The sequence below is a fragment of the Rhododendron vialii genome, chromosome 12a, assembly GCF_030253575.1.
Source record: "Rhododendron vialii isolate Sample 1 chromosome 12a, ASM3025357v1".
In the NCBI taxonomy this organism is placed as follows: domain Eukaryota; kingdom Viridiplantae; phylum Streptophyta; class Magnoliopsida; order Ericales; family Ericaceae; genus Rhododendron; species Rhododendron vialii.
The window spans coordinates 28,574,679-28,589,944 of NC_080568.1; the positions used below are offsets into that span (position 1 = coordinate 28,574,679).

A 15,266-nucleotide genomic window follows, 5' to 3' on the forward strand; every position below is an offset into this window, starting at 1 on the left:
GAACATAACTCTCAAGTCTCAACCTTATTTAGGACTCTTGTGGTTAAACAATTGAGCCAGATCATTTTTTTGTATTTATTAATTTTATGTCAATTTTTTTGGGTTTATTGATTCATACTAACGAGGGGAATCTAAAAAGTAAAGAATTGTGAATCAAACTTAAATTTTTTTAATAAAGACAAAAATATTCCGAATTTTTGTCTTTAGTAAACTTTTAAAGATTTTGATCATAATTTTTTATTATTTAGATACGAACTAATTATACACACAAAATGAACGTAAAACTCACAACTCATAACTCAGTGAATTCTGGTGGGCCATGGGCCATAATTGAGATTATTTTTTTTCCCCTTATTTAAATTTTTTGCTTACTAAAGACAAAGATTCGGAATATTCACTGAGTCAGATTATTTGGAATGCCGTAGTGTTTTGCTCATCTCACAATTCCTTTGTTACCCAAAAAAAATTGCATTCTTGTTTTATCCAAAATTTATCTTTAATTAGTACTTGTATTGTGTATAATTGTAAACACTACGGCGACAAATTTTGGAGTTCATTTACAAAAAAGTGTCGGAGTGCATGATTACCAAAAAAATGAAAAAAAACGTATAATCGTCAAAGTCTGCATTTTTTTTCTTTTTTTCTTTTTTTTTTTGGGGGGGGGGGGGGTGTTTAATAAATAAAGTCTGCATTTCTTTGCTCTTATTTACAGTCTTGATGAATTCCTAGTTTGACCAGGAAATATTTGGATTCAGCAAGAAAGTTAAAGTTGTAGAGCTTTGAATTGTCTTTCTAGCCGCAAACCTTGTTTCAATTCACCATTGGAAGGGGATTGCACTGTGCAGTCAGAATTTGACAGGGCAAGCAGGGTTCGCATCAATGATCAGAAATCTTTGTTTTATAGAACTTGTCGAGAATAATATTTGTGTTGAAAATTTACAAGATCAGATTCCGGTTAATAACTGTTCGTAGTTTGTTTCGAATATGTATCTATCAATATCTGATTATTATGATCTTTGACCTATTAATATTCTCGACGAACTCTATGAAATGAACATTTCCAATCATTAATGCGACCATTGCTTGTGCCCGAAAAATGCCGAGAATTCAACTCCTTCTTCTTTTTAAAATTTTTCCTTCTTTTGGTAAAGATGACTTTAGTCCTGCTCCAACGTTTTTCTTCATCCCTGACACTTTCAATTCTTAAAACTCAATGCGAAACACGCCATTGACTCTCTTAAACTCACACTCTCTCTCTCTCTCACACAAACACCAATAAGCAATAAACTTTAGGGCCAAGTCAAGAAAATGATTTGAAATTATTGAAAGAGAAAACTAGCTCTCAGCTTTTTGCTTCATTAATTAAAAAGAGACGGTGAGAGAGGGCACAAAAAAATTATCAAAAAAAAAAAAAAAAACCACGCATATAAGGTTGACTTTTTCTTTCTTGAAAGAAAACACACGAAATTTTTTTTTTTTTTTGAAGATTTTCATGAAAATAATTATTACCCATAAATTGATTTTCAAATTTCTCATTTTTCAGTAATTTACTCCTAAAGAACTTTCCATTGTGACCAAACCTGTAACAAAAAGTTACTAGTATAATTTTACTACATATGTTTATGACCAACCACAAAAAATAAAATAAAATAAAATATTCTTTTACTTGACTTTCTACAATTTTAATGGGTCAAGTTGAATAAGAAAAACTAGAAAATGAAATAAGTCCCAGGACAGGTAGTTGGCATCTTTGAGACAACATGCAGGAGAAATGATCTCCATGATATGATGATTTTTTCGTGTGATCTGCGTGATGTAAAATGAACATCGACATTTTATCGATTTCAAAGGGTAAATGATTCATTCAGAAAATATATTGGATCGAACATCGACAAAAACTTGCCGGATCAAATTTGTTTTGGAGCTATGGATGATCATACATGACCGTTCATTTCTCTTAAGACGGAAATAATTCATGCAAGAATGATATCGATGCCCGATCAAATTAACATTTTTGCACGAATGACGTAGACATGAATACCTACGAAATGAGTGGCTTAAATCGTCGAATGGGACCATATTAAATCCTATTTTGCATCCCAGAGGGATCACGTGACAGATCTTCACATGAGAGAATATTTATTCAACTTATACAACTGCTAAGAAATACAAAAGATGAACAAAATACATCCATCACAACCCCAAAATGCGAAACACCACAGCCATGGGCCAACGCATCGCAAGGATACGCCAATCAATCCAACGTTCGACAATTTGTGCCGTTTTGAAGGAAGATTGAGGCGACGGTGGCAATGGACATGGCGCGAGGGATGATGATATAATTGATCCCAATTAAGCCAAGTTATGTCGGCTGCAATGACGACGATGGGGATGGAGGTGCGTAATCGTCTTGTAGATTTCTTTTTCGTTTTCCTCTACCTCCATTTTCCTCTCCCTGCTCTCTCAGTATGTAATCTTTCAACCGGTTCACATCTGAAAGCTTTACTGGCTTCACGAGAAATTCTTCTGCTCCTTCCTCCAAACATCTGTTTACCGATGATCATAGTCGCATACATTCAGCAGGTTCTCAATAGCATGCCTACTTTACGTAGTTACAAGTGTAGAGGCATAGCAACATTTGCGCAAATCTAGATAAGGCAAGTCCACAAATTGTGAAAATAAAGCACAACACCAAAATCAGATATCTAGGTCTAGTTTCGACAAGGGATTTATTTCAGAGGTACGATCTTGGTGAGATAAACGTTGAAATGTGCAGAGGAACGGATCAATTGTATGTGTTCGTTTGCATCCTCCAGTGGGGCGGTTAAAGATTTTTAGTGAAGATAGCTATGTAAAAATGATACGAGGAGAGATAATACGATCCTGACTGCATACTCAGCAGGTTTAGAACTAGTCTAATATTGGGAAGGCCTGTCAACAAATTAACCAGATTCAATTTTTTCTGTGCCCAATCTCATTCGGTATATATGGTAGATTCGTATAGCAAATAGTTGATTCTATAGACTTGTACACTGTAAGATGCAAATCAAATAGCAGATTCGAGTTGTTTTGTTGAACACATTTTTCCGCGGATTTGTCAAATCTGAACGAAATTACCCTAAACAATATATGGATTCTGAAACACGTTTCACAATCCGCAGATTTTGAAACATGTATTGTGATACAATATGGATTGCTTGCGAGTTGTTTTGCGGAACATGTTTTTCCGCTGATATATTCAGATCTAAAGATACCCTAACAATATATGGATTGTGCATTATTATGTAACACTGAAAATTTCAACTTCATATCCAAGTATTGTGTTGCCTAGCTACAATTATACTTCAAGAACCACGAGACAACATTTAAACAGGAAGTAGAGCATACCTATCGATGCGAGCTAAGATATTCTCGGATGACATGATCACCACTGGTATTTCTCTCAAATGCGACGACTCCTGTGAGTTCACAAGTTCAAGAGTCAAAAACCAATTTACGTATCCACGCTTGGTATATATTACCCCCACAATATGAAGTTTATATTATGAAGCAAGCTACTAGAGTTAGAGTTCGTGTTCGAGATCTCATTCAGTTCGTTTACCAGCCTTATAATCGTACTCTTTTTTGACTCATTTCGTTGGATTCCCCCTATAGTGCAGTAAAATAAATAAATCCAGGCTACCCCCAAGTTGACCCCAATAATTTTCCCCATTGCCACAGCTTTACAGCCCGTTTTAGACGAGGAATATTAAAAAAAAAAAGGTGGTAAAATGCGGCTGAAATTGAAAAAAGTTCACGTACGACAACACTAAGACAAAAAAGACGGCTATTTAATTGGTATTTTTTCGTCTTTCATGAACTTTTTTTTGCTATTGGTCGTAATCTTTTAATTTTTAAACTCCTCCCGCCGATACGAATGGCCAATGCAAAAGGTCATGTGTGTGTCTAACAAAATTTAGAAAAGACGAAATTAATACATAAAACAAATTTTTTTGGAAGAACAGGCAAGTAACTAACTAACCTTGATCTTCTTGAGAAGTTCATATCCTGACATCCCAGGCATAGAATAATCAGTCAAAATTAAATTCACCTTCAAACCATAAAATCAAACAATCACAAACCACACAAATCCACAAAATTAACCAAATCTTCTTTGGGAAAAAAAAAAAAAAGAAGTTAAGGACAAAGTGAATCCTCTGTTTGGCTTAAACAATTTTTCCTTTCCTTTCAATTTGCTTTCTATCAATCTTGTTTTCTATTCTTTCTCTCTTTTTTAATCAAACATTAGTAGAATTCAAAACAGGATCGGGAAGTCTACGCATACAAGTTTAAAACACAATTCTGAATACAACTTTGTGTCTGAATCTTTCGATGCATGTGGACCCAACTATCGAAGGGTTCCAGACTCTGAACACTGGTCCGGAGCTATGTTTTAAAGTTGGGAGCGTAGCATTGCGGTTTAAGAATCTTCCAAATTTTGGGATAGAATATTTCTTACATCGAATCCGACGGAGCTCTTCTTGTCTCCGTTCAAACCCAGATACTGCAACGCTCTGCTCCCGCTCTCTACGGCCGTAACTGCAGCATCGCAGATTCCAATCCGTTTCAGCACCCAATCAAAAATCGTTGCGAAAAGAACATGAGTACATACATACAGCGCGTACGCACGGATTTTGAATCCGTTTCGGACCCGACAAAAAAAATAATTCAAGTAGCTCATTTTGTTGGAAATATTTGTTGGGTCCTTGTAAAGAAATAATTCAGTTGGATGTCGGTAAAGGCGTCTAGAAACATCCAAAGTCTGTTTCCAAAATCCGTATGTACACGCTATATATACTCCCTCCGTTCTAAATTTTTTATCTGATCCGCAAAACGAAATGTTAAAAATAATACAATTTTTACAAGAAAAAATCAAAAAAAATTTAACAACTTACTAGATATTAATGAATATTTTTAATTTGTAAAAAAAATTTTAATTTTTTCAAGAAAAAAATTATATTATTTTTAATACTCTGTTTTACGAACCGGACAAAGAATTTAGGACGGAACGAAGGAGTACATTTATGTACCTTTAGCAGAATCTGTACCTCGGCAAGAAGAGATCTTGAGCAACCGCTCGATCACCTTCCGGTCCACGTGGCTGTCATCGACGGCGAGGACATGAAGTTCCTGTGACGCCGACGACGGTTGATCATCAGCTCTCTTTGGCGACCTCTGCTGTATACACTCTCCTCCTGCCCTTCTCGCCATCACCAAAACTCTCTCTCTCTCTCTCTCTCTCTCTCTCTCTCTCTCTCTCTCCCCTTCAATTTAAAAATACACACATATAGTACACATTTATCTGGTCCTAAATTAATAATGTATGCATAGATTTCAAGTACAGAAACGGAGGAAATTCCAAAAGGTGAGATTCTGTGATCTTTGAAAATCTCTAAAATTATTCCCACCTGTCTCTCCTGACAACAACTACTCACGAAACAAAATAATGATTCACTTTTTTTATTTATTTAATCAATTAAAGTATGAAGTCAAATAATTGATTAAAACAAACAATTTCAAATAAAAATTTCACGGACAAAAACTCAGGGGGCTTGTCTCTAGCGTCAGTTTGGAATTTTTGATGTCATCTTATTTACCTTGTTTAAAATTTTGAAGAATCTAGACGCAATTGTTTCCGGACTCGTTCAGACTTTAAGTTATAGTAAGCGTAGTATTCGTGCAAGATACGAGAGCACGGAATTTTTTATGTTATATTTAATGACATTTATTTCTCATCGATTTAGGATTTCAGATCAAATAGTGAACATTTTATATTAATTGAGAAAATTTGATTAAGTAAAAACATTAGGAGAAATTTCAAATTTTGTTTTCATAGGGAAGTGGAAAAAGAGAGATTACTATTATTGAGACGAATTTTTGTGTATCATACGCATGCTTATATTTATAAATTTAGTGTTGTATTAAAGGTTATAGGGACACATGGGATGAAGGGTCCTTCAATAACTAAGAGGCCTTCAACCCATGTGAGTATATGCGTAAAGATTCGTGCCAACTATATGAGTAACTCAACCGATTGCAAGGTCAATATGCATTCCATATCACTCTCAATGACAACAATTATTCACTAGATGGTAAAATATTACCCTCAATGCACAAAACGAGCAGAGATTTAAGCCACCAATTATTCACTAGAATATGTCACTTGAATTAGAAATGTCGGTACTATCCGTAAGCTTGTCGGCCATGTGTTGCCATTCTTACGTACATAGAAATAAAACGTCACTCGAAATAGTTAATTCAACATGATGGATATGAAAACATATATGATAGATTTTTACCTTTTCAATACGTGGGAACAATGCACTTTTCTATACAAAAATGTCAAATGTTTGCACAATTAGTTTTGTGTTACATCAAGCCCTGTGAATTAATGAATAAGTAGGTAAGTATAATTCCTTGTATGGTGCACCAACCATAATTCCAAAAGTCTTTTTGAATCTATATGTCCGTTTAATAAAAGTGGTAGAAGACGCAAGAGAGAATAAATTTCAGGAAGAAACTTATCAAAAATACTCGAAAACAAAATCCTTGCACATTCTTGTAAAAAATACAATAGATTTTTATTTTCTTTCGTGAGAGTTCTATCTGTTCATATATAAGTCATAAGGGAACGTGAATGGATAGTTATAAATCACTCCCATTTTGTCTAATAATCTCGTTCTTTTTTCCATGAATATGTTACACAATTTAAGGTCAATCGCCGCTAGCTTATCTATTGCTTCTTGAGGGATGAAAAGTAATTTTCCCTCATCTCTTATTTTTATGTAGTGACGCTCTTCTTATATCTAAAAATAGTTGTTAAAAAAAAAAAAAAAAAACCACACTCGTAGAAGAAAATAGTACTCCTAACTATTTCTTTCAGTTTTCTTTCTGTCTTTCACTATCCGCCATAATTATTTTCCTAATCAAACGGCTCCAAGTATCTTCTTAAGTACTAGTATTATACCCATTTTCTTTAACTTTTTATTAACATCCCAACCTTAATTTCGCCTCAGGTTTGCCCAAGGTTTTGAATACCGCTCTGAACTGATCGGTTTGTACCATTTTATCTTAAAATTGGTAAGTACCTTAACCTTTTATTTCGTGTGGGTTCAAATATCGGTCCTTATTGGGCCTCTCGGTCGTACTGGCAAGTATTGGCTAATTAATACTAGCTGGTATCAGTCCTACGATTTTTAATTTATTTTTAGGATTTAATTCTATAATTAATTATTTAGGAAGGTTTTTTTTTTTAAATTTTCTATAGTTCTTGATATATAAACTTTATTGTACTACTATTACTATTTTTAGTACCTATTTTCATGTTGATTGAAAAATTTATGCTTTCTGAGCGTACGTAGAGAAATTTATAATAAAATATATACTTAAGATTTTCTTTCCCTTTCATGAATTGATCCAATAGAAGTGTACTTCGCCTTATCTAGTGTTTTCATACATTTCGTTGACTCTCTTTCTCTCTCTCATATTTGATTTTGATTATTTTTTTTAAATTTTTATTTATGTGTGTATTTCTTATGAGAACTATATATTTTTTATGAGAACTGTGTATTTGTCTTTAAGAACTGTCTATGAGAATTGTGTATTTTCTATAAGAACTGTATATTTTTTATGAGAACTGTGTATTTTTCTATGAGAATGTATTGTCCATGAAAACTATCTATAAGAACTGTATATTTTTTATTAGAACTGTGTATTTTAATATGCGGTGAGACTATTTAATCTGTGTATTTTCTTGTTCATATAACCAGTTCACATTGTTTGTTCACATAGCATAGAGAACTGTCAGTTGAACATAGCATAGAGAACTGCCAGTTCTCATTAGACCTGGGTAACAGGTCATGTCAGGTCGTATTCGTGTCGTGTTAGTAGGGTTCGTGTCACAAATCACCCAACCCGAATTGACCCATCTGGAATTTGTGTTTCTCGAGTCGTGTCATTTTCGTGTTTCGTGTCAGAAATGCTCAATCATAACCCGTTAATTTCGTGTCCGATTCGTGTCGTGTTATCTTGTCTGTTGCCCAACTCTATATAGAATTACAGATATACCATATATTACATATATATGTTCATGTTAATGAGTGACACAAGTTAGTAACCGTGTTGATCGTGTCAATTTCGTATCTCGCGTGTTCAACCTGAGCCCGACCCATTTAAAATTCGTGTTCTCAAGTCGTGTCATTTTCGTGTTTCGTGTCAGAAATATTCAACCCTTACCCGCTAACTTCGTGTCCGATTTGTGTCGTGTTATCGTGTTTCTTGTTCTTTGCCCAGCTTTAATTCTCATAGCTCAGTTCACATAACCAGTAGCAGTTTTTATAGAACTGACTATGAGAATTGACAATTTTCATAACCAGTTCCATAGCTAAGGGTATTTTTATCCGAAATAATATGTATTAGAAATTGATTTTAAAAAAATAAATTTTACTAAAAATAGACATGTACATAAAAAATTAAGAATAATAAACAAAATAATAAAAATACGTGAAAAATAAAAAAAACATAACTGAAATAAAAAAAAATATTTTTATCAAAATTATTTGAAGTCTGAACTTAGAAAACGGATCCGGCCTCTAAACTCCCCAACCTTTTAACACACGAATACATAAAAAGCCATTGGAGATGATTTTGTAAAGGCTTTGACAAACAGTTTTTACGGATGGATACAGATAGGCCCATGGATGCGCTAAAGCTGCTTGACGCCCAAACCGGGATTGAAATAACCAACCCAACAAAAAAAAAAAAACCCGTGGGTCTCTCTCCTCTCTCTCTCTCTGTGTCCGTCTGTGATCTCCAAACCGGAGATCAACAATGGAGGAATCAAAGGCGGCAGCCTACTACGACGAGCTCACACGGAAAGGCGAAGGAGCCGCCAGATTCAAACAAGGCCTTGGCTTCTCCTCCACCTCCTCCGCCGCCTTCCCAACTAGAGGCTCAGCTCTCCTCACCAGCTTCGTCAGGGCTTCCAGCCCCTCCAAAGCCTTCGAATACCAAAAACAAGCTCAACTCGAAACCATCCAAAACAAGCTCAAGAAGAAACCATCCGAAACAAGCGAACGATCGTCTAGGGTTTCGAGAGATTCGCGTCGGTCTTCGAGTAGAGAGAGGGATGATAACGGTCGGAATTCCAGACGCCGCAGCCGAAGCCGAGATAGGGACAGAGGTAGAGATAGAGAGAGAGAGAGAGATAGGGGTAGGCATAGGGATAGGGATAGGGATAGGGATAGGGATAGGGATAGGAGGTCTCGGAGGAGAAGCCGGTCTCGGAGTGTATCGGATGATGAAAGACGGGGGAGAAGGGGTCGGAGAGTGGAGAAGAGTGGGAAGGAGGGGAATGGGGCAGTTGATTTTGCGAAATTGATTGAAGGTTATGACAAAATGGTATGTGTTTATCCGAGTTTTGTGTGTTTCGACTGTTATTTTCGCAATGTGTTATCTTTCTTCTGTAAACAAATGTTTTAGGAATTAGAACCCCTAATGGCTCTGTAGTGCTACATCATTTGCAGTAATGCCTACTACTCTACTTAAAGAATAAGAAGTACTTCTTTCAAGAAGAAGTAAAACTGTGAGTGGAAAGCCATGTAGGTTTTATCATCGTGACGTGAGTAGCTTAAAATGGTGGAATTGATTAGTGGAGGATTATGGGAGGAACGAAGTCCAAAGCTTTTGTGCTAAGGTGACATTCTTTGGGATATCTAATGTTTTAGTTGAGCATCAACATCAAGAAGGTCCTGCCATGTACGATCTTGTCATTGTTGCCAAACTTATGTTTTGGTATAGTTTGTTGATAATCTAGCAAATTAACATAAGTATAGTCTAGGAATTTGTTGTGTGAAGACCTTTTCATGCGCAATGGGTAGTTCCCTCCTTTTAGGTTGTCCTTGTGCTTTTAATCTAAAGGTTTGCTTGATTATGTGAATTTGGAAGGAAAGTAGTGCTGTGTATTGTGTATTCGAATTGCTGCATTCAGCATTTTTTCCATGGGAATCAAGTGTTCAGATGATAAAGTCAAGGACAATCAGGAATCATATAATCTTTGTAGGCTTTGGCATCTTTTTTGACAATAGATAAAGGTTGACAACTTGGCAAATATGTAGTAGACATGTGATTTGAACTACCACTAGCTATCCTCCACTAACAGGGAAGTTCACCCGAAAAGGGAGCAAACATGTACTTGAATAAGAAACAAAGCCAAATACTAGAAATGCCCCTCATCCCGATTATCATATCCTTTCTATCCAATCAAATGCTTGATGATGGTGAATTGAGGTACATCTTTTATGAGTTGGATGTCTGGGGTTGGTCAATATTCACGACATACTATACCCTACTCTGCAGTTTGAAAGCGACACATAAGGATTGATGTAACCCGCCTCTTTCTCCCACGGGATTCAAATCGTAGTCTCGATGAATCAATACTTTATAGTGGAGATAACTGTGATACTTTATCCTGGTTACAGTATCATGGACCAGCTTGTGTTAGTTGTTTATCCTATTTCTGCATTCCCGATTTCTTTGTCTTTGCTGTAGCCATTAACTGTTACGTGAGGTGAAGTTGTGTTTCTCTTTTGAACAGTCAGCTGCTGAAAGAGTCAAAGCCAAGATGAAACTTCAGCTTTCTGAAACTGGTACGGGCAATGCTATATTGCATCTTTCTCCAGTCTTTGTCTTTGTTACTTCTTAGTTCTTACGCACTTGAATTCCTCCTCTCTTCCCTTGTATCATGGGCTTGGAGTTTTGTATCAGTTCAAAATAAAATCTGTGGATGACATTTACATGTGCATGGAACACTTAAATTGACCGATTGATTTTTTGATGGGTAATGGAGGAACTATGAACCTAGAAGAGTTGGACAGAAGATAAATTTCCTTGCCTGTCTTTCTTTTCTTCTTTGTTAATTCTCTATGCAATAAGTATACATGACATTCTAAATGGGAATATAACTCTTTTATCATATGGGTCATGAAAACAACTTCATGATAAGAGTGCTTGCTTTTGAATGTCAGGTTGTGGGCTATGTAGCATGGACACTAACACGGACACGCGACACGACACCGGCACTTAGACACCCAAAGTTTAAAAAATTGAAGGACACGAAACATTTTAGAAAATATTTATATCGATAAACTATTAAATATAAGGGTCTAATTGTCTAGATGTTACACACCATATATATGAACAAAAATTATTAACAAAAGTATACGAACAAAAATTATTTTTCAAATTATCCTTTTAGTCCATACACCATCATCCTTTGCATAAAACATACGCTTCCCTGAAATTTTTAACACCCGTGGCTTGTTCTGCGAGTGTCCTGAGCATTTATTAAAGTTTCTCTGAAGTGTTCGAACTAAAAATGTTGAGAAAAGATAGGGCACTTTGGATTTGAGTGTTAGACACGTGTCTGGAGAGTGTCGGTGTCCGGCAAGTGTCCGACATTGGTACGTGGCCTCTGACGAAGTTTCCGTGCTACATAGGTTGTGCCACTGGGATCTGAATTGCGATATCATGCTGAAATTTGAAAATTTGTGGTAAAAAATAAAAAGTACCACTTTGTTTCTGAAAATCCTCCTCAAAAAGAGGAGACGGTGGTGAAAATTATATTAATAGTTCTTTGTGGAAGCACCCAATTTTGAAACCAACTTCCTAGGGAAAGTGTGAGCTGCTCCAGAAAGTCCTCAAACACCTCTCATTTGGTCATTCCGCATTGTCCTGAAATGCTCTAGCAAAGGCAAGATTCCACATTGCGCCGAAAGTAGACAAGTGCAAATAGATTACACCTTGGTAACTTCATTGACTGCAATGTGAGCCAATGTATCAAAGTGGACATATCAGAAAAGATCAGCCCAACCCCTTTTAATAGCTTTTGAGAGCATCTCCAATCTTGACCCATTTTAAGACCCAAATTCAAAATTTGGGCAAAACCCTCAAAAACCCATCTCCAATCATGACCCAAACCCTTTCCCAGTTTTGGGTTTTATCCATTTCTTTGCCCAAATCTGGGACAAACAAAGAAAGCCTCTCCCCATTTTCCAACAGCTCCTTTCTCCTTTCCAATGGCTCTTTCTCTGGTAATAAAAGCTTTCCTCCATGTTTGAACAAACTCCATTCAACCGACAGTTCAAGCCCCTTTGTTTTCGTCTAAACAAACTCCATTCAAGGAAGAAATGAGAGGGAAATTTGGTATCAGTTGTTTGAGGGAGATGGAATTAGGAGGGAAATGATCTCTCCAACATAAATCTGGTAAGGGTTTGTCTTGGATAAGACAGAATTGAGATGGAAATTTGTTTGCAAAAGGTGAAAAATGAGAGGGAAATAAAATAGGAGATGTCGTTGGGGAAAAAAAACGGAGGGAAGCCAAAATGGAGGGAAATACACTTGAAAGCATAAAAAAAAGAAATATTTGGGTAAGAGATCATTTTGCCATTGGAGTGAACCTGACCCAAAATGGGTTTTTAACCAAATTTTGACCCAAATTTGGGTCAAGGCTAGAGATGCTCTAAAAGATCACTCCAGTAAGAGTTACTAACCCCTTGAGGCTTGAGATTTCCTATCACCAACTTCCTATCCATACTTTGCATTGGACTAATCTCCTCCAAAAGGCATCCCACCTCTGTAGCATATCACCCCAGTGCTGTAGCATATCAGCATAGCTCTTTCACTAGGGAGGCCTGACTAACATATTTGAAGTGCCGAAATGTATGCTGGCAAGATTGAGCTTATTCCAACTTCAACACTGCTTCAAGGCAAAGTATTTGGAAACAACTTCTTTTTTTTTTTAATCGGCTATTTGGAAACAACTTACCAGAGGTTTGATGATAAACGAGTGTACGTTGGTCAGCTGACATGGCTGCTACTGTGAACATTTTCTAAAGTACTCTAAGTGCATATACAAGAGATTTGTTTACACATGATAGCAATAACTATGTCATGGTACTTGTTAGTTGTTAAGCTCTCAAATTTCCTGTACTGTTATTTTTCTGTACAATAAGTTGTTGGCATCTCAAACTGTTCTGCAGCTAAGAAGGATGCAACGAAGGGGTCAGGATGGGAACGCTTTGAGTTCGACAAAGATGCTCCCCTTGATGACGAGGAAATTGAAGGTGAGGCATATTTCCACATTAAATGATACAGTGGCTTTTTTCGTCGTGAAGCTTACTGGAGTCTTTCATTTTAATAATTTGTACAGTAAGTTAACACCTCAAGTGGTATCTTCATTGTTTATCATACTTCTTTGAACAAATTGATGGGATGATACTAGCTTGTAACTGTAGTTGTCATAGGATATCTACCTGCGTATCAGAACTTTTTTTTCTAAAACTAAACTTGTGATGTTTTGCGTATTGTTTTCATTGCATGTGTGATCTGCTCTGAATGGTTTTACTTGAGAGGAAATGTAGTTAATTTCAGGCTGTGCTGTGTCAAGTTATCACAATTCTATTCTTAGGTTGGTAGCACAAGAAAAGTTGGAAGTGTGTTTTGAGAAATGTGACAATTTAGTAACAGTCAGGTGTACGCGCAAATGTAAGCACAAATTGACGGGAATAGTGGCAAGTTATTGTTCCAACACGCATTTTGAAACTCAACTGAACATAGGTTCTACTGATTTGGTTGTCAAGCCCTCAAGATAAAGGTTCTTGTGGATTGATGTGGTCAAGTTTTGAGTCAAATAGTTCACCAGTCAATTTTGAATGGTTTCAAGAAAAAAATGAAGAGAAAGTAGCTATTTCTATCTTCGTCGTCATATGGTTTGCTGGTTGTACTGTGACAAGGTAAATAATTGTAAATTTTGACAGTAGGGATAAAAGGGGGTCTGAAATGGAATTTTATTGTTCTGCCTAGCATGATTACAGGTTTGGTTAACTGCAGAAAAATGTTCAGATTCTATCTTTTCCTTGCTCAAATTGATGTGCTTCTTTTAGGAATTTCCTTTTTGTAAGAACAAAAATTTCACTGATTTTACCTAACCACAGCTGTGGAAGATGATACAGCATTGGTCAAGCGCATTGGCCAAAGCTTTCGGTTTTCTGCCGTAGAGGTCTCTCTCTCTCTCTCTCTCTCTCTCTCTCTCTCTCTCTCTCTCTCCTGATTAATGATGTTGCAATTTGCTTTTTTCCATAGTAGGATACTTTTTCGTGAAAATGTTTTGTTTTTATCATGTTGAAGACAAGAAGGGAGGAACAAATCAAGGCTGCCCATGATGAGGCCATGTTTGGAGCCTCATCTATTCCACCTTCTGTTACTAATGAAGATGAAATCGACCAGGAGAACAAAAAAAACGAGTCCAGCGAAAGTGCTCCTGCAACAAGTCTCCTAAGTGACACGGTAAGGGATTATAAAGCATATCGCTGTGTACTTAGCCTGATCACAGCTATTTTCAAAATCACATGTCCTCTAGCATTTTTCATATGATTAAGGTTTTCACCTTTTTTTAACCTGGTTATAGATAATTGCAAAGCAACAAGGTTCTTGGCGCGACCGTGCTCGTAAAGTATAGGACGGATCAATTGACTCAGATCATAATTCGTGACCGAAGGACTGGACATGGTTAGTGAACCTGTCACAAATTGAGACAACTCTTAAGTGGTGCCATGATCTGCAAGGGAAACATACCAAACCAAATCGAGCCTTACATCCCAATCACTCGGGTTCATTTGTAGTTAGAATTGTAGGCTTGTATTTTTAATTATCAGCCACTTACGGTAGAAATAGTTTTGGGTAGACTGTTGTAGGTTAAATGAAACACGTCGATGTACAACAGATTTGCTTTAAACTGTGAAGGAGCTGCTGATTTATTGTATAGCTTTGGTGGTTTGGTCTGAATTGTTGCGACTCTTCCCTGCTTGTATTTACATTACCTCTTAACTTTGTATGAAATTTCTGGAATGCCCTCAAGAAATGTAACAGTCATCTCACTGCATAATTAAGGATAAATCTTTTTTGGTTTTGAGTATTCTCCAATTGTTGAGCAAGTCATTTGTCTGGAAATTTGGATTTGTGAAGAGATTACTTATAAAGAGAAAGGAAAATGAAAAGCAAACTATTATTTTCTCATCCTTTTTTTCCTCGATAATACTAATTGCAAATTTTGTGATTCAAATATCATGTACCTACACTGGAATCGCTAGCCAAGATGTAGGTTAATCGAAGGGAGAGTCAATCCGAAGAGACACGAGGAATGTCCAAGCCTATACCAGACTTAAAGCAAG

The 15,266-nt window shown here is 36.3% G+C and overlaps 2 protein-coding genes across 2 annotated transcripts; one reads left to right on the forward strand and one right to left on the reverse strand.

The window, feature by feature from the left end:
- Positions 1–1,984: 1,984 nt before the first annotated feature.
- On the reverse strand, positions 1,985–5,357 carry LOC131311082 (two-component response regulator ARR5). The gene is made up of 5 exons (XM_058338404.1): positions 5,088–5,357; positions 4,499–4,578; positions 4,022–4,090; positions 3,388–3,458; positions 1,985–2,546 (listed from the first exon to the last, which is right to left on the reverse strand). Exons 1-5 carry the CDS (start codon positions 5,248–5,250, stop codon positions 2,363–2,365), a joined length of 567 nt encoding a protein of 188 aa, XP_058194387.1. The 5' UTR covers positions 5,251–5,357; the 3' UTR covers positions 1,985–2,362.
- A 3,399-nt stretch (positions 5,358–8,756) lies between these two features.
- LOC131311080 (uncharacterized) lies at positions 8,757–14,991 on the forward strand. Its single transcript, XM_058338403.1, has 6 exons — positions 8,757–9,438; positions 10,634–10,685; positions 13,077–13,160; positions 14,031–14,095; positions 14,224–14,382; positions 14,504–14,991. Exons 1-6 carry the CDS (start codon positions 8,869–8,871, stop codon positions 14,552–14,554), a joined length of 981 nt encoding a protein of 326 aa, XP_058194386.1. The 5' UTR covers positions 8,757–8,868; the 3' UTR covers positions 14,555–14,991.
- The last annotated feature ends 275 nt before the right edge of the window (positions 14,992–15,266 follow it).